The following is a 24,094-nucleotide window of genomic DNA, read 5'->3' as shown; positions in this document are numbered from 1 at the left end:
GTGTGTGTGTGTGTGTGTGTGTGTGTGTGTGTGTGTGTGTGTGTGTGTGTGTGTGTGTGTGCAAAACAACCACTGTGAAAGAGTAGAGAAATTCCAAGCGCTTTCGTGACTACTCACATTATCAAGGAACAATGATTATTCCTTGATAATGTGAGTATGTATGTAAATGGTACATAATGTGAGTATGTATGTAAATGGTACATAATACCAACAGCATGAAGAATTAAACACGTGCAATATCTGGGTATCATTATTTGTGGATGTTTCTCCAACCAGTGACTTAATCAATACAAGGATATAATGTGAAGATCGTAAAACTATATACGGAAGATGAGGTAATAATAAGTCCCTCAGCCTCGGAGATGATAAAGACCATCGTAGTCGTGAAGACTCTGCAGCACAGGCAGGAACACTGGCGGTTATGTACTGGCGTCAGATGACGCCAGGATATAAAGTATTCCTGTCCGATGGTGAAAAGGTTACAAGCAGTTTTATGTGACTCTAGTGTAGCCGATAGGATTTAAACTTGCATTAACCAAGCAACCAACACGGTCACCACAGCAATAATCTGGTTCTCACATCTACGTCAACTCCCATCATTCTTATATTGATTTCAGGCGTTTTCTCTCCTGTTGTTATTTAACATCCAACTCACCTATTTTTTTTATGCATGATTAGTTTTTATAATTATTATATATTTATGAAAAGTCAACGAATGGTTCAGTGATCTAATTAGAATTTAAAAGTTTTAAGATTTAATTATATTTTAATACAAGCCTGTGGTATAATTATTATTTGCTAAATGGATTGAACCCGACTCCAGCACACCTCTATATTCAATATATTATTATTATTATTATTATTATTATTATTATTATTATTATTATTATTATTATTATTATTATTATTATTATTATTATTATTATTATTAATATTATTATTATTAATTGAGCAAATTACCTGCATGAGATTTACAGGGCCTTACCTAAATTATTATCTGCAAGTAATCTGGGTTAGAAAAGTGGGACTTAAGCCACAGCAGGTCGCTGAACTGTAACTCCCTCGATGCCCACTTCTTCACCACTCTCACAAAAAGCTAGACCTGACATTAAATTAATAATTGCAATACTAAAACCAGCTACTCTGGTAAATTAAAGTTGTGGACTGTATATGATTAGGTTTGCTGGGTACACAAAATATAATTGGTGTTAACACTTACCATTTAATTACTGGAAGACACTTAATGTTGATGGAATACACCCTAACATTACCCTACCAGCTAGGGTTTATGATGGCCAATGCAAAAACTACTGTCCATTATGGGTAAGTGTCACTTAGGTAAGGTGTGTTGTTGGGAAGGATTCATTGAAGTCCTCTATTTTTCCATCCTGGTTGCCGAATTGTAAGGGCTTTCCACACTATTCATCCCAATTCTTCAGCAGGAACGTGTCAGCAATTTCTAAAGTGTGGATTGAGGCCGATATACACCAAATGACCTTCGATAACACCTGATTTCATTGCACAATTCAGTCTAGTGTTCACACATTCAGTTCAATATGGCGTCCCTTCACAGCTGTTCTACACCCCCCTCACTCGAAATTTCTCGAAAAGGCCAAATCAGCATCATATTTTATTGCACAATTATTATATTATTCATTTATATGTTCTACATTTAGGAAGTTATGTAAAAAATCCTCAATTATTATTATTATTATTATTATTATTATTATTATTATTATTATTATTATTATTATTATTATTATTATTATTATTATTATTATTATTATTAAGCCAGTAGGGAGGTGACACAGTAGCCAGTAGCCTACACACGTCTATTAAAGAGGCAGGTGTGTGTTACACAGGTGTCTGCACTGGTGTGCCTGGGGTTCCTGGTGGCTTGGTTGCCATACTGTATCGTGTCTGTCATTTACGGGCTCATGGGGCGCAGCGCCCCCGTCTACGTCAGCCTGGCCCCTGTCCTCTTGGCTAAATCCTCCTGCGCCTTCAACCCCGTTATATACGTCTTCGTCAACGCCAGATACAGGTGAGTCACCTGGTTCTTTCCCTACATGGGTCACTAACATTACCTAGTTACCTAGATCAACATTAACTAGTTACCCGAGTCACTATTATTAACTAGTACACTGGTACACAGTGATATAGTACACACAGTACACTGTGTCACTAACACATGGTACCCTGTGTCACTAACACACGGTACACTGTGTCACTAGCACATAATACACTGTGTAACTAACACACGGTACACTGTGTCACTGAACCAGGTGTTCAGGTGGCTGAGAGGGGCATGAACCAGGTGTTCAGGTGGCTGAGAGGGGCATGAACCAGGTGTTCAGGTGGCAGAGAGGGGCATGAACCAGGTGTTCAGGTGGCTGAGAGGGGCATGAACCAGGTGTTCAGGTGGCAGAGAGGGGCATGAACCAGGTGTTCAGGTGGCTGAGAGGGGCATGAACCAGGTGTTCAGGTAGCAGAGAGGGGCATGAACCAGGTGTTCAGGTAGCAGAGAGGGGCATGAACCAGGTGTTCAGGTAGCAGAGAGGGGCATGAACCAGGTGTTCAGGTGGCTGAGAGGGGCATGAACCGGGTGTTCAGGTAGCAGAGAGGGGCATGAACCAGGTGTTCAGGTGGCTGAGAGGGGCATGAACCGGGTGTTCAGGTAGCAGAGAGGGGCATGAACCAGGTGTTCAGGTGGCTGAGAGGGGCATGAACCGGGTGTTCAGGTGACAGAGAGGGGCATGAACCAGGTGTTCAGGTGGCTGAGAGGGGCATGAACCGGGTGTTCAGGTAGCAGAGAGGGGCATGAACCAGGTGTTCAGGTGGCTGAGAGGGGCATGAACCGGGTGTTCAGGTGGCTGAGAGGGGCATGAACCGGGTGTTCAGGTGGCTGAGAGGGGCATGAACCAGGTGTTCAGGTAGCAGAGAGGGGCATGAACCGGGTGTTCAGGTGGCTGAGAGGGGCATGAACCGGGTGTTCAGGTGGCTGAGAGGGGCATGAACCAGGTGTTCAGGTAGCAGAGAGGGGCATGAACCAGGTGTTCAGGTAGCAGAGAGGGGCATGAACCAGGTGTTCAGGTGGCTGAGAGGGGCATGAACCGGGTGTTCAGGTAGCAGAGAGGGGCATGAACCAGGTGTTCAGGTGGCTGAGAGGGGCATGAACCGGGTGTTCAGGTAGCAGAGAGGGGCATGAACTAGGTGTTCAGGTGGCTGAGAGGGGCATGAACCGGGTGTTCAGGTGACAGAGAGGGGCATGAACCAGGTGTTCAGGTGGCTGAGAGGGGCATGAACCGGGTGTTCAGGTAGCAGAGAGGGGCATGAACCAGGTGTTCAGGTGGCAGAGAGGGGCATGAACCAGGTGTTCAGGTAGCAGAGAGGGGCATGAACCAGGTGTTCAGGTAGCAGAGAGGGGCATGAACCAGGTATTCAGGTAGCAGAGAGGGGCATGAACCAGGTGTTCAGGTGGCTGAGAGGGGCATGAACCGGGTGTTCAGGTAGCAGAGAGGGGCATGAACCAGGTGTTCAGGTGGCTGAGAGGGGCATGAACCGGGTGTTCAGGTAGCAGAGAGGGGCATGAACCAGGTGTTCAGGTGGCTGAGAGGGGCATGAACCGGGTGTTCAGGTAGCAGAGAGGGGCATGAACCAGGTCTTCAGGTGGCAGAGAGGGGCATGAACCAGGTGTTCAGGTAGCAGAGAGGGGCATGAACCAGGTGTTCAGGTAGCAGAGAGGGGCATGAACCAGGTGTTCAGGTAGCAGAGAGGGGCATGAACCAGGTGTTCAGGTAGCAGAGAGGGGCATGAACCGGGTGTTCAGGTAGCAGAGAGGGGCATGAACCGGGTGTTCAGGTAGCAGAGAGGGGCATGAACCAGGTGTTCAGGTAGCAGAGAGGGGCATGAACCAGGTGTTCAGGTAGCAGAGAGGGGCATGAACCAGGTGTTCAGGTGGCAGAGAGGGGCATGAACCGGGTGTTCAGGTAGCAGAGAGGGGCATGAACCGGGTGTTCAGGTGACAGAGAGGGGCATGAACCAGGTGTTCAGGTAGCAGAGAGGGGCATGAACCGGGTGTTCAGGTGACAGAGAGGGGCATGAACCAGGTGTTCAGGTAGCAGAGAGGGGCATGAACCAGGTGTTCAGGTGGCTGAGAGGGGCATGAACCGGGTGTTCAGGTAGCAGAGAGGGGCATGAACCAGGTGTTCAGGTGGCTGAGAGGGGCATGAACCGGGTGTTCAGGTAGCAGAGAGGGGCATGAACCAGGTGTTCAGGTGGCTGAGAGGGGCATGAACCGGGTGTTCAGGTGACAGAGAGGGGCATGAACCAGGTGTTCAGGTGGCTGAGAGGGGCATGAACCGGGTGTTCAGGTAGCAGAGAGGGGCATGAACCAGGTGTTCAGGTGGCTGAGAGGGGCATGAACCGGGTGTTCAGGTGGCTGAGAGGGGCATGAACCGGGTGTTCAGGTGGCTGAGAGGGGCATGAACCAGGTGTTCAGGTAGCAGAGAGGGGCATGAACCGGGTGTTCAGGTGGCTGAGAGGGGCATGAACCGGGTGTTCAGGTGGCTGAGAGGGGCATGAACCAGGTGTTCAGGTAGCAGAGAGGGGCATGAACCAGGTGTTCAGGTAGCAGAGAGGGGCATGAACCAGGTGTTCAGGTGGCTGAGAGGGGCATGAACCGGGTGTTCAGGTAGCAGAGAGGGGCATGAACCAGGTGTTCAGGTGGCTGAGAGGGGCATGAACCGGGTGTTCAGGTAGCAGAGAGGGGCATGAACCAGGTGTTCAGGTGGCTGAGAGGGGCATGAACCGGGTGTTCAGGTGACAGAGAGGGGCATGAACCAGGTGTTCAGGTGGCTGAGAGGGGCATGAACCGGGTGTTCAGGTAGCAGAGAGGGGCATGAACCAGGTGTTCAGGTGGCAGAGAGGGGCATGAACCAGGTGTTCAGGTAGCAGAGAGGGGCATGAACCAGGTGTTCAGGTAGCAGAGAGGGGCATGAACCAGGTGTTCAGGTAGCAGAGAGGGGCATGAACCAGGTGTTCAGGTGGCTGAGAGGGGCATGAACCGGGTGTTCAGGTAGCAGAGAGGGGCATGAACCAGGTGTTCAGGTGGCTGAGAGGGGCATGAACCGGGTGTTCAGGTAGCAGAGAGGGGCATGAACCAGGTGTTCAGGTGGCTGAGAGGGGCATGAACCGGGTGTTCAGGTAGCAGAGAGGGGCATGAACCAGGTGTTCAGGTGGCTGAGAGGGGCATGAACCGGGTGTTCAGGTAGCAGAGAGGGGCATGAACCAGGTGTTCAGGTGGCAGAGAGGGGCATGAACCAGGTGTTCAGGTAGCAGAGAGGGGCATGAACCAGGTGTTCAGGTAGCAGAGAGGGGCATGAACCAGGTGTTCAGGTAGCAGAGAGGGGCATGAACCGGGTGTTCAGGTAGCAGAGAGGGGCATGAACCGGGTGTTCAGGTAGCAGAGAGGGGCATGAACCAGGTGTTCAGGTGGCAGAGAGGGGCATGAACCGGGTGTTCAGGTAGCAGAGAGGGGCATGAACCGGGTGTTCAGGTGACAGAGAGGGGCATGAACCAGGTGTTCAGGTAGCAGAGAGGGGCATGAACCGGGTGTTCAGGTGACAGAGAGGGGCATGAACCAGGTGTTCAGGTAGCAGAGAGGGGCATGAACCAGGTGTTCAGGTAGCAGAGAGGGGCATGAACCGGGTGTTCAGGTGGCAGAGAGGGGCATGAACCGGGTGTTCAGGTAGCAGAGAGGGGCATGAACCAGGTGTTCAGGTAGCAGAGAGGGGCATGAACCGGGTGTTCAGGTGACAGAGAGGGGCATGAACCAGGCGTTCAGGTGACAGAGAGGGGCATGAACCAGGTGTTTAGGTGACAGAGAGGGGCATGAACCAGGTGTTCAGGTAGCAGAGAGGGGCATGAACCAGGTGTTCAGGTAGCAGAGAGGGGCATGAACCAGGTGTTCAGGTAGCAGAGAGGGGCATGAACCGGGTGTTCAGGTAGCAGAGAGGGGCATGAACCGGGTGTTCAGGTAGCAGAGAGGGGCATGAACCAGGTGTTCAGGTAGCAGAGAGGGGCATGAACCAGGTGTTCAGGTAGCAGAGAGGGGCATGAACCAGGTGTTCAGGTAGCAGAGAGGGGCATGAACCGGGTGTTCAGGTAGCAGAGAGGGGCATGAACCGGGTGTTCAGGTAGCAGAGAGGGGCATGAACCAGGTGTTCAGGTAGCAGAGAGGGGCATGAACCAGGTGTTCAGGTAGCAGAGAGGGGCATGAACCAGGTGTTCAGGTAGCAGAGAGGGGCATGAACCAGGTGTTCAGGTGGCTGAGAGGGGCATGAACCAGGCGTTCAGGTGGCTGAGAGGGGCATGAACCAGGCGTTCAGGTAGCAGAGAGGGGCATGAACCAGGTGTTCAGGTAGCAGAGAGGGGCATGAACCAGGTGTTCAGGTAGCAGAGAGGGGCATGAACCAGGTGTTCAGGTAGCAGAGAGGGGCATGAACCAGGTGTTCAGGTAGCAGAGAGGGGCATGAACCAGGTGTTCAGGTAGCAGAGAGGGGCATGAACCGGGTGTTCAGGTGGCAGAGAGGGGCATGAACCGGGTGTTCAGGTAGCAGAGAGGGGCATGAACCAGGTGTTCAGGTAGCAGAGAGGGGCATGAACCGGGTGTTCAGGTGACAGAGAGGGGCATGAACCAGGCGTTCAGGTGACAGAGAGGGGCATGAACCAGGTGTTTAGGTGACAGAGAGGGGCATGAACCAGGTGTTCAGGTAGCAGAGAGGGGCATGAACCAGGTGTTCAGGTAGCAGAGAGGGGCATGAACCAGGTGTTCAGGTAGCAGAGAGGGGCATGAACCGGGTGTTCAGGTAGCAGAGAGGGGCATGAACCGGGTGTTCAGGTAGCAGAGAGGGGCATGAACCAGGTGTTCAGGTAGCAGAGAGGGGCATGAACCAGGTGTTCAGGTAGCAGAGAGGGGCATGAACCAGGTGTTCAGGTAGCAGAGAGGGGCATGAACCGGGTGTTCAGGTAGCAGAGAGGGGCATGAACCGGGTGTTCAGGTAGCAGAGAGGGGCATGAACCAGGTGTTCAGGTAGCAGAGAGGGGCATGAACCAGGTGTTCAGGTAGCAGAGAGGGGCATGAACCAGGTGTTCAGGTAGCAGAGAGGGGCATGAACCAGGTGTTCAGGTGGCTGAGAGGGGCATGAACCAGGCGTTCAGGTGGCTGAGAGGGGCATGAACCAGGCGTTCAGGTAGCAGAGAGGGGCATGAACCAGGTGTTCAGGTAGCAGAGAGGGGCATGAACCAGGTGTTCAGGTAGCAGAGAGGGGCATGAACCAGGTGTTCAGGTAGCAGAGAGGGGCATGAACCAGGTGTTCAGGTGGCTGAGAGGGCATGAACCAGCGTTCAGGTGGCTGAGAGGGGCATGAACCAGGCGTTCAGGTAGCAGAGAGGGGCATGAACCAGGTGTTCAGGTAGCAGAGAGGGGCATGAACCAGGTGTTCAGGTAGCAGAGAGGGGCATGAACCAGGTGTTCAGGTGGCTGAGAGGGGCATGAACCAGGCGTTCAGGTGGCTGAGAGGGGCATGAACCAGGCGTTCAGGTAGCAGAGAGGGGAATGAACCAGGTGTTCAGGTAGCAGAGAGGGGCATGAACCAGGTGTTCAGGTAGCAGAGAGGGACATGAACCAGGTGTTCAGGTAGCAGAGAGGGGCATGAACCAGGTGTTCAGGTGGCTGAGAGGGGCATGAACCAGGCGTTCAGGTGGCTGAGAGGGGCATGAACCAGGCGTTCAGGTAGCAGAGAGGGGAATGAACCAGGTGTTCAGGTAGCAGAGAGGGGCATGAACCAGGTGTTCAGGTGGCTGAGAGGGGCATGAACCAGGCGTTCAGGTAGCAGAGAGGGGAATGAACCAGGTGTTCAGGTAGCAGAGAGGGGCATGAACCAGGTGTTCAGGTAGCAGAGAGGGGCATGAACCAGGTGTTCAGGTGGCTGAGAGGGGCATGAACCAGGCGTTCAGGTAGCAGAGAGGGGAATGAACCAGGTGTTCAGGTAGCAGAGAGGGGAATGAACCAGGTGTTCAGGTGACAGAGAGGGGCATGAACCAGGTGTTCAGGTGACAGAGAGGGGCATGAACCAGGTGTTCAGGTAGCAGAGAGGGGAATGAACCAGGTGTTCAGGTAGCAGAGAGGGGAATGAACCAGGTGTTCAGGTGGCTGAGAGGGGCATGAACCAGGTGTTCAGGTAGCAGAGAGGGGAATGAACCAGGTGTTCAGGTAGCAGAGAGGGGAATGAACCAGGTGTTCAGGTAGCAGAGAGGGGAATGAACCAGGTGTTCAGGTGACTGAGAGGGGAATGAACCAGGTGTTCAGGTAGCAGAGAGGGGCATGAACCAGGTGTTCAGGTAGCAGAGAGGGGCATGAACCAGGCGTTCAGGTGACTGAGAGGGGCATGAACCAGGTGTTCAGGTAGCAGAGAGGGGAATGAACCAGGTGTTCAGGTAGCAGAGAGGGGAATGAACCAGGTGTTCAGGTAGCAGAGAGGGGAATGAACCAGGTGTTCAGGTAGCAGAGAGGGGAATGAACCAGGTGTTCAGGTGACAGAGAGGGGCATGAACCAGGTGTTCAGGTGACAGAGAGGGGCATGAACCAGGTGTTCAGGTAGCAGAGAGGGGAATGAACCAGGTGTTCAGGTAGCAGAGAGGGGAATGAACCAGGTGTTCAGGTAGCAGAGAGGGGAATGAACCAGGTGTTCAGGTGACAGAGAGGGGCATGAACCAGGTGTTCAGGTGACAGAGAGGGGAATGAACCAGGTGTTCAGGTGACAGAGAGGGGCATGAACCAGGTGTTCAGGTAGCAGAGAGGGGCATGAACCAGGTGTTCAGGTGGCAGAGAGGGGCATGAACCAGGTGTTCAGGTAGCAGAGAGGGGCATGAACCAGGTGTTCAGGTGGCAGAGAGGGGCATGAACCAGGTGTTCAGGTAGCAGAGAGGGGCATGAACCAGGTGTTCAGGTGACAAAGAGGGGAATGAACCAGGTGTTCAGGTGGCTGAGAGGGGCATGAACCAGGTGTTCAGGTGGCAGAGAGGGGCATGAACCAGGTGTTCAGGTGGCAGAGAGGGGCATGAACCAGGTGTTCAGGTGGCAGAGAGGGGGGGCATCACAGGCTATGTGAATTAAGTTATCTACTCCTAAACTTGCAAATCTCCAGAGCCTTGGCTAGGTCTCCATACAGTTAGAAAATAAACATACTGCTGAGAGGCAAGTGGATGGTGGGTCCCTGGGTGACTAACATCCCCAGGTGGATGGTGGGTCCCTGGGTGACTAACATCCCCAGGTGGATGGTGGGTCCCTGGGTGACTAACATCCCCAGGTGGATGGTGGGTCCCTGGGTGACTAACATCCCCAGGTGGATGGTGGGTCCCTGGGTGACTAACATCCCCAGGTGGATGGTGGGTCCCTGGGTGACTAACATCCCCAGGTGGATGGTGGGTCCCTGGGTGACTAACATCCCCAGGTGGATGGTGGGTCCCTGGGTGACTAACATCCCCAGGTGGATGGTGGGTCCCTGGGTGACTAACATCCCCAGGTGGATGGTGGGTCCCTGGGTGACTAACATCCCCAGGTGGATGGTGGGTCCCTGGGTGACTAACATCCCCAGGTGTATGGTGGGTCCCTGGGTGACTAACATTCCCAGGTGGATGGTGGGTCCCTGGGTGACTAACATCCCCAGGTGGATGGTGGGTCCCTGGGTGACTAACATCCCCAGGTGGATGGTGGGTCCCTGGGTGACTAACATCCCCAGGTGGATGGTGGGTCCCTGGGTGACTAACATCCCCAGGTGGATGGTGGGTCCCTGGGTGACTAACATCCCCAGGTGTATGGTGGGTCCCTGGGTGACTAACATCCCCAGGTGGATGGTGGGTCCCTGGGTGACTAACATCCCCAGGTGGATGGTGTGTCCCTGGGTGACTAACATCCCCAGGTGGATGGAGGGTCCCTGGGTGACTAACATCCCCAGGTGGATGGTGGGTCCCTGGGTGACTAACATCCCCAGGTGGATGGTGGGTCCCTGGGTGACTAACATCCCCAGGTGGATGGTGGGTCCCTGGGTGACTAACATCCCCAGGTGGATGGTGGGTCCCTGGGTGACTAACATCCCCAGGTGGATGGTGGGTCCCTGGGTGACTAACATCCCCAGGTGGATGGTGGGTCCCTGGGTGACTAACATCCCCAGGTGGATGGTGGGTCCCTGGGTGACTAACATCCCCAGGTGGATGATGGGTCCCTGGGTGACTAACATCCCCAGGTAGATGATGGGTCCCTGGGTGACTAACATCCCCAGGTGGATGGTGAACCCTGTGCTACTAACATCACCTAAGCAGTAGGCCTCAAACATCACTAACACCGGCGTCACCAAGTCTTCACGAGAGAAACATCATCATCGTCCCCTGCCACCTGTCACCTGGTGTAAACATGACTCCAGGTCTATGTCAGTTTACGTTGACGCATTTTCTTCAGCACCGATGACAGTAAATGTGAGGAACAGAAAAGGTACAATACCGTGACTGAAACGATACACAAATAACCCGCACATAGGAGAGAGGAACTTACCACGACGTTTCGGTCCGACTTGGACCATTCAACACCTTCATTCAACACCTTCATTCAACACCTTCATTCAACACCTTCATTCAACACCTTCATTCAACACCTTCATTCAACACCTTCATTCAACACCTTCATTCAACACCTTCATTCAACACCTTCATTCAACACCTTCATTCAACACCTTCATTCAACACCTTCATTCAACACCTTCATTCAACACCTTCATTCAACACCTTCATTCAACACCTTCATTCAACACCTTCATTCAACACCTTCATTCAACACCTTCATTCAACACCTTCATTCAACACCTCCATTCAACACCTTCATTCAACACCTTCATTCAACACCTTCATTCAACACCTTCATTCAACACCTTCATTCAACACCTTCATTCAACACCTTCATTCAACACCTTCATTCAACACCTTCATTCAACACCTTCATTCAACACCTTCATTCAACACCTTCATTCAACACCTTCATTCAACACCTTCATTCAACACCTTCATACAACACCTTTATTCAACACCTTCATTCAACACCTTCATACAACACCTTTATTCAACACCTTCATTCAACACCTTCATACAACACGTTTATTCAACACCTTCATTCAACACCTTCATTCAACACCTTTATTCAACACCTTCATTCAACACCTTCATACAACACGTTTATTCAACACCTTCATTCAACACCTTCATTCAACACCTTCATTCAACACCTTCATACAACACGTTTATTCAACACCTTCATTCAACACCTTCATACAACACCTTTATTCAACACCTTCATTCAACACCTTCATACAACACCTTTATTCAACACCTTCATTCAACACCTTCATACAACACCTTTATTCAACACCTTCATTCAACACCTTCATACAACACGTTTATTCAACACCTTCATACAACACCTTCATTCAACACCTTCATACAACACCTTTATTCAACACCTTCATTCAACACCTTCATACAACACCTTTATTCAACACCTTCATTCAACACCTTCATTCAACACCTTCATTCAACACCTTCATACAACACCTTCATTCAACACCTTCATTCAACACCTTCATTCAACACCTTCATTCAACACCTTCATTCAACACCTTCATACAACACCTTTATTCAACACCTTCATTCAACACCTTCATACAACACCTTTATTCAACACCTTCATTCAACACCTTCATACAACACGTTTATTCAACACCTTCATTCAACACCTTCATTCAACACCTTCATTCAACACCTTCATTCAACACCTTCATTCAACACCTTCATTCCAATATATTCACTTGAAAATACGTGTAAGTAAAAATATAAGAGAAAGAGGTTGTGAGATCAGACGAAAAGTCTCATTTAATTTTATTGCCATTATTGAAGCAGGAATATTGCATCTATAGTTAAGTTCCTGTGCTCAGGGGAGGTTGCCATGACAACCAGGTGATTCCGCAAGCAGGTGAGGGTGAGGTAGAAGAGGGGAGGTAGGTGTGGGTGAGGTAGGAGAGGGGAGGTAGTGGTGAGGGGAAGCAGGTGATGGGATGCAGGTGAGGGAAGGCAGGTGAGGGGAGGCAGGTGATGGGTGGCAGGTGAGGGAAGGCAGGTGATGGGAGGCAGATGAGGGAAGGCAGGTGATGGGAGGCAGATGAGGGAAGGCAGGTGATGGGTGGCAGATGAGGGAAGGTATGTGATGGGTGGCAGATGAGGGAAGGTAGGTGATGGGAAGAAGATGAGGGAAGGCAGGTGATGGGAAGCAGGTGAGGGAAGGCAGGTGATGGGTGGCACGTGAGGGAAGGCAGGTAAGAGAAGGCAGGTGAGGGGTGGAAGGTGATGGGTAGCAGGTGAGGGAAGGAAGGTGAGGGAAGGCAGGTGAGGGGAAGAAGGTGATGGGTGGCAGGTGAGGGAAGGCAGGTGATAGAAGGAAGGTGAGGGAAGGCAGGCGATGAGTGGCAGGTGACGGGAGGTAGGTGAGGGAAGGCAGGTGAGGGAAGGCAGGTGATAGAAGGAAGGTGAGGGAAGGCAGGCGATGAGTGGCAGGTGAGGGGAGGTAGGTGAGGGAAGGCAGGTGAGGGAAGGCAGGTGATGGGTGGCAGGTGAGGGAAGGCAGGTGATGGGAGGCAGGTGAGGGAAGGCAGGTGATGGGTGGCAGGGGAGGGAAGGCAGGTGATGGGAGGCAGGTGAGGGAAGGCAGGTGATGGGTGGCAGGTGAGGGAAGACAGGCGATGGGTGGCAGGTGAGAGAAGGCAGGTGATGGGTGGCAGGGGAGGGAAGGCAGGTGAGGGGAGGAAGGTGATGGGTGGCAGGTGAGCGAAGGCAGGTGAGGGAAGGCAGGTGAGGGGAGGAAGGTGATGGGTGGCAGGTGAGGGGAGGTAGGTGATGGGTGGCAGGTGAGGGAGGTAGGTAAGGGGAGGGATATGAGGGGAGGCAGGTGATAGGAGGAAGGTGAGGGAAGGCAGGTGAGGGAGGGCATGTGAGGGGAGGCAGGTGAGGGAGGGCATGTGAGGGGAGGCAGGTGAGTGAGGGCATGTGAGGGGAGGCAGGTGAGGGAGGGCATGTGAGGGGAGGCAGGTGAGGGAGGGCATGTGAGGGGAGGCAGGTGAGGGAGGGCATGTGAGGGGAGGCAGGTGAGGGAGGGCATGTGAGGGGAGGCAGGTGAGGGAGGGCATGTGAGGGGAGGCAGGTGAGGGAGGGCATGTGAGGGGAGGCAGGTGAGGGAGGGCATGTGAGGGGAGGCAGGTGAGGGAGGGCATGTGAGGGGAGGCAGGTGAGGGAGGGCATGTGAGGGGAGGCAGGTGAGGGAGGGCATGTGAGGGGAGGCAGGTGAGGGAGGGCATGTGAGGGGAGGCAGGTGAGGGAGGGCATGTGAGGGGAGGCAGGTGAGGGAGGGCATGTGAGGGGAGGCAGGTGAGAAAATTATATAGTATATGAGGATAAAACTAGAGAGACAGACAGACAGACAGACAGACAGAGAGACAGACAGACAGACAGAGAGACAGACAGAGAGAGAACATTCTTTTATTATAACAATAAAAACGGCTTTATATTACACACTTATAATTTACTTTTATCGCTGTTAGGTATCAGAGTACATGTATACGTGAGTGGTGGTGTACAGTGAACTGCAGCCTTAATAACACTCTCCACTTGATAGGTTGTTTACCTAGCAAACCAACCTGCCAGGGACCTTGTATCCTGTGTGAAGCAACCTGCCAGGGACCTTGTATCCTGTGTGAAGCAACCTGCCAGGGACCTTGTATCCTGTGTGAAGCAACCTGCCAGGGACCTTGTATCCTGTGTGAAGCAACCTGCCAGGGACCTTGTATCCTTTGTGAAGCAACCTGCCAGGGACCTTGTATCCTGTGTGAAGCAACCTGCCAGGGACCTTGTATCCTGAGTGAAGCAACCTGCCAGGGACCTTGTATCCTGTGTGAAGCAACCTGCCAGGGACCTTGTATCCTGTGTGAAGCAACCTGCCAGGGACCTTGTATCCTGTGTGAAGCAACTTGCCAGGGACCTTGTATCCTGTGTGAAGCAACCTGCCAGGGACCTTGTATCGTGTGTGAAGCAACCTGCCAGGGACCTTGTATCCTGTGTGAAGCAACCTGCCAGGGACCTTGTATCCTGTGTGAAGCAACCTGCCAGGGACCTTGTATCCTGTGTGAAGCAACCTGCCAGGGACCTTGTATCCTGTGTGAAGCAACCTGCCAGGGACCTTGTATCCTTTGTGAAGCAACCTGCCAGGGACCTTGTATCCTGTGTGAAGCAACCTGCCAGGGACCTTGTATCCTGTGTGAAGCAACCTGCCAGGGACCTTGTATCCTGTGTGAAGCAACCTGCCAGGGACCTTGTATCCTGTGTGGAAGCAACCTGCCAGGGACCTTGTATCCTGTGTCAAGCAACCTGCCAGGGACCTTGTATCCTGTGTGAAGCAACCTGCCAGGGACCTTGTATCCTGTGTGAAGCAACCTGCCAGGGACCTTGTATCCTGTGTGAAGCACCCTGCCAGGGACCTTGTATCCTGTGTGAAGCAACCTGCCAGGGACCTTGTATCCTGTGTGAAGCAACCTGCCAGGGACCTTGTATCCTGTGTGAAGCAACCTGCCAGGGACCTTGTATCCTGTGTGAAGCAACCTGCCAGGGACCTTGTATCCTGTGTGAAGCAACCTGCCAGGGACCTTGTATCCTGTGTGAAGCAACCTGCCAGGGACCTTGTATCCTGTGTGAAGCAACCTGCCAGGGACCTTGTATCCTGTGTGAAGCAACCTGCCAGGGACCTTGTATCCTGAGTGAAGCAACCTGCCAGGGACCTAGTATCCTGTGTGAAGCAACCTGCCAGGGACCTTGTATCCTGTGTGAATCAACCTGCCAGGGACCTTGTATCCTGTGTGAAGCAACCTGCCAGGGACCTTGTATCCTGTGTGAAGCAACTTGCCAGGGACCTTGTATCCTGTGTGAAGCAACCTGCCAGGGACCTTGTATCCTGTGTGAAGCAACCTGCCAGGGACCTTGTATCCTGTGTGAAGCAACCTGCCAGGGACCTTGTATCCTTTGTGAAGCAACCTGCCAGGGACCTTGTATCCTATGTGAAGCAACCTGCCAGGGACCTTGTATCCTGTGTGAAGCAACCTGCCAGGGACCTTGTATCATGAGTGAAGCAACCTGCCAGGGACCTTGTATCCTTTGTGAAGCACCCTGCCAGGGACCTTGTATCCTGTGTGAAGCAACCTGCCAGGGACCTTGTATCCTGTGTGAAGCAACCTGCCAGGGACCTTGTATCCTGTGTGAAGCAACCTGCCAGGAACCTTGTATCCTGTGTGAAGCAACCTGCCAGGGACCTTGTATCCTGTGTGAAGGAACCTGCCAGGGACCTTGTATCCTGTGTGAAGCAACCTGCCAGGGACCTTGTATCCTGAGTGAAGCAACCTGCCAGGGACCTTGTATCCTTTGTGAAGCAACCTGCCAGGGACCTTGTATCCTGTGTGAAGCAACCTGCCAGGGACCTTGTATCCTGTGTGAAGCAACCTGCCAGGGACCTTGTATCCTGTGTGAAGCAACCTGCCAGGGACCTTGTATCCTGAGTGAAGCAACCTGCCAGGGACCTTGTATCCTGTGTGAAGCAACCTGCCAGGGACCTTGTATCCTGTGTGAAGCAACCTGCCAGGGACCTTGTATCCTGTGTGAAGCAACCTGCCAGGGACCTTGTATCCTGTGTGAAGCAACCTGCCAGGGACCTTGTATCATATGTGAAGCAACCTGCCAGGGACCTTGTATCCTGTGTGAAGCAACCTGCCAGGGACCTTGTATCCTGTGTGAAGCAACCTGCCAGGGACCTTGTATCCTGTGTGAAGCAACCTGCCAGGGACCTTGTATCCTTTGTGAAGCAACCTGCCAGGGACCTTGTATCCTGTGTGAAGCAACCTGCCAGGGACCTTGTATCCTGTGTGAAGCAACCTGCCAGGGACCTTGTATCCTGTGTGAAGCAACCTGCCAGGGACCTTGTATCCTGTGTGAAGCAACCTGCCAGGGACCTTGTATCCTGAGTGAAGCAACCTGCCAGGGACCTTGTATCCTTTGTGAAGCAACCTGCCAGGGACCTTGTATCCTGTGTGAAGCAACCTGCCAGGGACCTTGTATCCTGTGTGAAGCAACCTGCCAGGGACCTTGTATCCTGAGTGAAGCAACCTGCTAGGGACCTTGTATCCTGAGTGAAGCAACCTGCCAGGGACCTTGTATCCTTTGTGAAGCAACCTGCCAGGGACCTTGTATCCTGTGTGAAGCAACCTGCCAGGGCCCTTGTATCCTGTGTGAAGCAACCTGCCAGGGACCTTGTATCCTGTGTGAAGCAACCTGCCAGGGACCTTGTATCCTGTGTGAAGCAACCTGCCAGGGACCTTGTATCCTGTGTGAAGCAACCTGCCAGGGACCTTGTATCTTGTGTGAAGCAACCTGCCAGGGACCTTGTATCCTGTGTGAAGCAACCTGCCAGGGACCTTGTATCCTGTGTGAAGCAACCTGCCAGGGACCTTGTATCCTGTGTGAAGCAACCTGCCAGGGACCTTGTATCCTGTGTGAAGCAACCTGCCAGGGATCTTGTATCCTGTGTGAAGCAACCTGCCAGGGACCTTGTATCCTGTGTGAAGCAACCTGCCAGGGACCTTGTATCCTGTGTGAAGCAACCTGCCAGGGATCTTGTATCCTGTGTGAAGCAACCTGCCAGGGACCTTGTATCCTGTGTGAAGCAACCTGCCAGGGACCTTGTATCCTGTGTGAAGCAACCTGCCAGGGACCTTGTATCCTGTGTGAAGCAACCTGCCAGGGACCTTGTATCCTGTGTGAAGCAACCTGCCAGGGACCTTGTATCCTGTGTGAAGCAACCTGCCAGGGACCTTGTATCCTGTGTGAAGCACCCTGCCAGGGACCTTGTATCCTGTGTGAAGCAACCTGCCAGGGACCTTGTATCCTGTGTGAAGCAACCTGCCAGGGACCTTGTATCCTGTGTGAAGCAACCTGCCAGGGACCTTGTATCCTGTGTGAAGCAACCTGCCAGGGACCTTGTATCCTGTGTGAAGCAACCTGCCAGGGACCTTGTATCCTGTGTGAAGCAACCTGCCAGGGACCTTGTATCCTGTGTGAAGCAACCTGCCAGGGACCTTGTATCCTGAGTGAAGCAACCTGCCAGGGACCTTGTATCCTGTGTGAAGCAACCTGCCAGGGACCTTGTATCCTGTGTGAAGCAACAATCAGAGACCTTGTATCCTGTGTGAATCAACAATCAGGGACCTTGTATCCTGTGTAAAGCAACAATCAGGGACCTTGTATCCTGTGTGAAGCAACAATCAGAGACCTTGTATCCTGTGTAAAGCAACAATCAGGGACCTTGTATCCTGTGTGAAGCAACAATCAGAGACCTTGTATACTGTGTGAATCAACAATCAGGGACCTTGTATCCTGTGTGAAGCAACAATCAGAAACCTTGTATCCTGTGTGAAGCAACAATCAGGGACCTTGTATCCTGTGTGAAGCAGCAATCAGGGACCTTGTATCCTGTGTAAAGCAACAATCAGGGACCTTGTATCCTGTGTGAAGCAACAATCAGAGACCTTGTATCCTGTGTAAAGCAACAATCAGGGACCTTGTATCCTGTGTAAAGCAACAATCAGGGACCTTGTATCCTGTGTGAAGCAACAATCAGAGACCTTGTATCCTGTGTAAAGCAACAATCAGGGACCTTGTATCCTGTGTGAAGCAACAATCAGAGACCTTGTATCCTGTGTGAAGCAACAATCAGGGACCTTGTATCCTGTGTGAAGCAACAATCAGAAACCTTGTATCCTGTGTGAAGCAACAATCAGGGACCTTGTATCCTGTGTGAAGCAACAATCAGGGACCTTGTATCCTGTGTGAAGCAACAATCAGGGACCTTGTATCCTGTGTGAAGCAACAATCAGGGACCTTGTATCCTGTGTGAAGCAACAATCAGGGACCTTGTATCCTGTGTGAAGCAACAATCAGGGACCTTGTATCCTGTGTGAAGCAACAATCAGGGACCTTGTATCCTGTGTGAAGCAACCTGCCAGGGACCTTGTATCCTGTGTGAAGCAACCTGCCAGGGACCTTGTATCCTGTGTGAAGCAACCTGCCAGGGACCTTGTATCCTGTGTGAAGCAACCTGCCAGGGACCTTGTATCCTGTGTGAAGCAACCTGCCAGGGACCTTGTATCCTGTGTGAAGCAACCTGCCAGGGACCTTGTATCCTGTGTGAAGCAACCTGCCAGGGACCTTGTATCCTGAGTGAAGCAACCTGCCAGGGACCTTGTATCCTGTGTGAAGCAACCTGCCAGGGACCTTGTATCCTGTGTGAAGCAACAATCAGAGACCTTGTATCCTGTGTGAAGCAACAATCAGGGACCTTGTATCCTGTGTAAAGCAACAATCAGGGACCTTGTATCCTGTGTGAAGCAACAATCAGAGACCTTGTATCCTGTGTAAAGCAACAATCAGGGACCTTGTATCCTGTGTGAAGCAACAATCAGAGACCTTGTATACTGTGTGAATCAACAATCAGGGACCTTGTATCCTGTGTGAAGCAACAATCAGAAACCTTGTATCCTGTGTGAAGCAACAATCAGGGACCTTGTATCCTGTGTGAAGCAGCAATCAGGGACCTTGTATCCTGTGTAAAGCAACAATCAGGGACCTTGTATCCTGTGTGAAGCAACAATCAGAGACCTTGTATCCTGTGTAAAGCAACAATCAGGGACCTTGTATCCTGTGTAAAGCAACAATCAGGGACCTTGTATCCTGTGTGAAGCAACAATCAGAGACCTTGTATCCTGTGTAAAGCAACAATCAGGGACCTTGTATCCTGTGTGAAGCAACAATCAGAGACCTTGTATCCTGTGTGAAGCAACAATCAGGGACCTTGTATCCTGTGTGAAGCAACAATCAGAAACCTTGTATCCTGTGTGAAGCAACAATCAGAGACCTTGTATCCTGTGTGAAGCAACAATCAGGGACCTTGTATCCTGTGTAAAGCAACAATCAGGGACCTTGTATCCTGTGTGAAGCAACAATCAGAGACCTTGTATCCTGTGTAAAGCAACAATCAGGGACCTTGTATCCTGTGTGAAGCAACAATCAGAGACCTTGTATCCTGTGTGAAGCAACAATCAGGGACCTTGTATCCTGTGTGAAGCAACAATCAGAAACCTTGTATCCTGTGTGAAGCAACAATCAGGGACCTTGTATCCTGTGTGAAGCAACAATCAGGGACCTTGTATCCTGTGTGAAGCAACAATCAGGGACCTTGTATCCTGTGTGAAGCAACAATCAGGGACCTTGTATCCTGTGTGAAGCAACAATCAGGGACCTTGTATCCTGTGTGAAGCAACAATCAGGGACCTTGTATCCTGTGTGAAGCAACAATCAGGGACCTTGTATCCTGTGTGAAGCAACAATCAGGGACCTTGTATCTTGCGTTTACGTGTTTACCTTTAGAGTGTTTCGGGGGTCAACGCCCCCGCGGCCCGGTCTGAGGCCAGGCCTCATAGTGGATCAGCATCTGGTCAACCAGGCTGTTACTGCTGGCCTCACGCAAGCTGACATACGAACCACAGCCCGGTTGGTCAGGTACTGACTTTAGGTGCCTGTCCAGTGCCTTCTTGAAGACAGCCAGGGGTCTATTGGTAATCTCCCTTATGTATGCTGGTAGGCAATTGAACAGTCTTGGGCCCCGAACACTTACTGTGTTGTCTCTCAGTGTACTCGTGGCGCCCCTGCTTTTTATCGGGGGAATGTTGCATCTCCTGCCGAGTCTTTTGCTTTCATATGGAGTGATTTTCGTGTGCAGGTTTGGTACCAATCCCTCCAGGACCTTCCAAGTGTATATTTTCATGTATCTCTCTCGCCTGCGTTCGAGGGAGTACAAATCAAGGACCTTCAACCATTCCCAGTAGTTTAGGTGCCTTATCATACTTATGTGTGCCGTGAAAGTTCTTTGCACACTCTCCAGGTCTGCAATGTCGCCAGCCTTGAAGGGAGCCGTTAGTGTACAGCAGTATTCCAGCCTAAAGAGCACAAGCGATTTGAAGAGAATCATAATGGGCTTGGCGTCCCTAGTTTTGAAGGTTCTCATTATCCTATCATTTTCCTAGTGGATGAAGTAGATACATTGTTGTGGTCTTTGAAGGCGAGATCCTCTGACATTATCACTCCCAGGTCCTTCACATTACTTTTCCGCTATATTATATGGTTAGAATTTGTGATATACCCTGACACATTTTTAATTTCTTCAAGTTTTCCATAACTGAGTAGTTGAAATTTCTCCTCGTTGAACTTCATATTGTTTTGAGTGTCCCATTCGCAACAATCATGGACCTTGTATTTTGTGTGAAGCAACAATCAGAGACCTTGTATTTTGTTTGAAGCAACAATTTGTGGGATGACCCCTGTGTCCATGCTCCCTCTCCATAAAATGCTGAAGGCACGCGATAGGGATTTCTTGCAATTCTTGATGAACACGGAGTTCCACGAGTCTGGGCCTGGGGCAGAGTGCATGGGCATGTCATTAATTGCCTCTTCAAAATCTTGTGGAGTTAGAATAATATCCGAGAGTTTTGAGATGACTAAATTTTGGGTTTCGTTCATAAAGAATTCATTTGGATTGTCGACCCTTAGTCTGGGCAGTGGCTCGCTGAACACTGAGTCATATTGGGACTTTAGTATCTCTCTCATTTCTTGGCTGTCATCTGTGTATGTCCCATCCCACCTAAGCAGGGGCCCAATACTGAATGTTGTTTTCCCCTTAGATTTGGTATAAGAGAAGAAGTATTTTTTTTTTTAGTTTCCTTTATGGCTTATAGCTCTTTCTGTGATTCTTGTCTCCTGTAAGATTCCTTGAGCTTAAGTTCGATATTTGCAATTTCATTGACTAGTGCCTCCCTTCGCATTTCAGATATATTGACCCCACTCAGCAGCTCTGTGACTCTTCGCCTTCGTCTGTATAGGGAACGTCTCTCTTTTTCTAGTTTACATATTTTTCTTTTTCTTAAAGGAATGCGTCTTGAGCAGATCTCAAGAACCACAGAATTCATTTTTTCAAGGCAAATGTTCGGATCCGTGTTGTTTAGGATATCTTCCTAGCTTGTTTCATATAGGACATGATTTACTTGATCTCATTATATGTTTTTGTTATTGAAATTGAATTTCCTGAAGCAACAGTCAGGGTCACGGGTTACACACCAAGTTTGGATAAACTTACCTTGAACCCACGACATTATTTATATCATTGTTCATAAAAAATGAAAATTTAATTATTTGTCTTACGTATCTCTTCCAATACACCCATAATTCTCTTTTTGGTGTCATGCAGTATTTCAGTGTTTTCTTCTCAATGTTGGTGTTGTTCTTGATTCTCCGGTACTCTCCCGGCCCGGGTCTTTTCCAGATGGTGACCCGGCTTTGGTTCCCTGTCCTGGCAGTGTCTTGAGACCTATGTCTGGCATCGCAGGAGGTACAAGTACCTCCTCAGCTTTGGGACCAACTGTCCCCAGGCGTAGCTACATTCCCCGCCCTCATGGGGCTCGTAGGAAGAAGCTAGAACTCTGGTCTGCCATCCACCTCGCCCCAGGAGAGTTCGTGGGAGTGGCAGATTTGTGAGCTGCAGGTGGTAGCAAGCTCTGGATTTGGCACCATCCCCGCCCTAAGAGGCCTCGTGGGAGTGGTTTCTTCCCTTCCTCCATCCTTCTTTCAATGTTCTTGCCAGCCCCAGGGATGTGTTAGAAGATTTCTATCAGTGTTTTATTGTGGTTCTTTATCAAAGGTCTTACCGAAACCCAGCAAAACAATTTGTTTCTCTCTTTCATAGTCCATCGCTTCAAATACGACAGTAAACATATTGAAATACGTCGCCTTCTTTCTGTAACAACAGAAGTGGTGCTCCCTTAAAACAATATACTCTTACTAAATCATCCCATTCTTCCTCAACCCTAAGGACATAATCCATTCTTCAACCTCTTTTTATAGCGTATTAGAGGAAACGAACATTCTTAGGCGTTACTGTGCTCCTTGCGCTGCCAGACATTTTTTTTAATCAAGTGTTAGATCGGACAAAAGTGCAAGAACAACGATTTGTAGGAAATAGCGATTTCAACTTAGAGAATTTTGTGTTGACAACAACTGACTGCCAGATACTGACTGCCAGGCGTTACATACGTCTCTTCTCTTTCTTCCCCCTTTCCCAGTTCTCCCTCACTACCCCCTCTCTCTCTTGACATCCCTTTTCCAGCGTCCTTCCTGCTTCTAGTCTCTTCCACACTCTCTCTTTTCTGTGTCCCATCCCATTCCCAACCCGACCCTTCTCCTCGACCCATGTCTGCCTAAGTCATCAGTGTTTTTGGTAGCCAAGCTTTGATGTTCGAGAATTGGTGCTCTTTCCTTTCTTTTATCTGTTAGCTGGGCACGCACACGCGCACCGGCACACACACACACACACACACACACACACACACACACACACACACTCACACACACACACACACACACACACACACACACACACACACACACACACACACACACGCACACACACACACACACACACACACACACACACACACACACACACACACACACACACACACACACACACACACACACACACACACACACACACACACACACACACACACACACACACGCGCGCATATGCACACGTTCACAAATTTGCTGGAGTTGTACAGTGGATCAAGGAATTACTTAATGGGAAAGAAGTAACGAGTTACTATCAAGGAAATGTTGGAATGGGCGAGTGGGATTCCACAAGGTCAGTTCTCGTCGTAGGTAGTCGAGCCAGAGGTGTCCCTGTTTGTGAAACTAAAGAGGAGAATACAGACAGTAGAGCAAGAAAGACTACAAATGGATCTGGACAAGTTACAGAATTGGTCTGACAAGTGGCTATTGAAATTTAACCCCCAGCAAATGCAAATAAAAATAGTCCGGTAACAATGTATAACTGACTTGGGGAACAAAGGCTGCAAACATCCCTGAAACAGAAGGACCTTGGAGTGAGAAATAGTTCCAAGTATTTCACCGGAGGCGCACATTAACCACATAACTGCCGCAGCAACTCATGACTGACAAATTTAAGGACAGCTTTCAGGAACATCAACAAGGAGGCATTCACGACCTTATACAGGGCATATGTTAGGCCCATCTTGGAGCATACAGGGCCAGTGTGGAGCCTACATCTGAGGGATTGACATGATTACTACGTACATAATAGTGAGAGGAACTGACAAAGGTAGGCAGGGAGAGTGTTTGGGAGGTTGGTCTCAGGTACATGAGGTCGCAACTGAAAGTTAAAAGCACAGAATCACAGGGATGTGAGGAAATATTTCTTTAGCTTGAGTGTGTTCAGGAATTGGAACGATCTAGACAGCGAAGCAATAAATGCAGAATACATATATAGTTTTAAGAATAGGTACGACAGGGTTCATGCAGTCAGGAGAAAGTGAAACCAGTACCGGATAGCAGAAAGTCGGGGACATGAGTTGAGACTCGATACCTGCAACCACAAATGAGCACACACACACATTATTCCCTGCAACCAATCATCACAACACTTCAACCCTGACCCCCTCCCACGACCAACAACTCTCCCATTCTTCACAACCTGAATGTCCCTAGTCGTCCTCTGGGAGCTCATTCCGACAGTCACACCCCACACCAGCCCAAGAATACTGCACAACCAAACTGACAAAACCCTCAAAACTCTTTCTCACCAAGGACTCACCCACACCATCAGCACTTCCTCTCACCAAGGACCCATCCACCTCACCCACACCTACACTTTCCCCCACAAAGGACCCATCCATGTCATCTACACTCACTGCCACTAAGAAAGTTTAGAGATTCCTCTCTCCCATCCAGGCAATGATAACATATGTTCAGGGAAGACAAACAAACTCTAGGATGA

General features: G+C 50.6%; 1 protein-coding gene across 1 annotated transcript in view; it reads left to right on the top strand.

The window, feature by feature from the left end:
- LOC128685320 (opsin-5-like) overlaps window positions 1-24,094 on the top strand; it is a 117,993-nt gene that overhangs the window by 46,639 nt on the left and 47,260 nt on the right. The window contains exon 6 of the mRNA XM_070082817.1: window positions 1,863-2,044. Coding sequence (XP_069938918.1) covers window positions 1,863-2,044 — 182 coding nt within the window. The remainder of the gene's footprint in view (window positions 1-1,862; window positions 2,045-24,094) is intronic.

Source organism: Cherax quadricarinatus, chromosome 8 (assembly GCF_038502225.1).
Source record: "Cherax quadricarinatus isolate ZL_2023a chromosome 8, ASM3850222v1, whole genome shotgun sequence".
NCBI classification, from domain to species: Eukaryota; Metazoa; Arthropoda; class Malacostraca; order Decapoda; family Parastacidae; genus Cherax; species Cherax quadricarinatus.
This window is presented reverse-complemented; position numbering and strand designations above follow the sequence as displayed.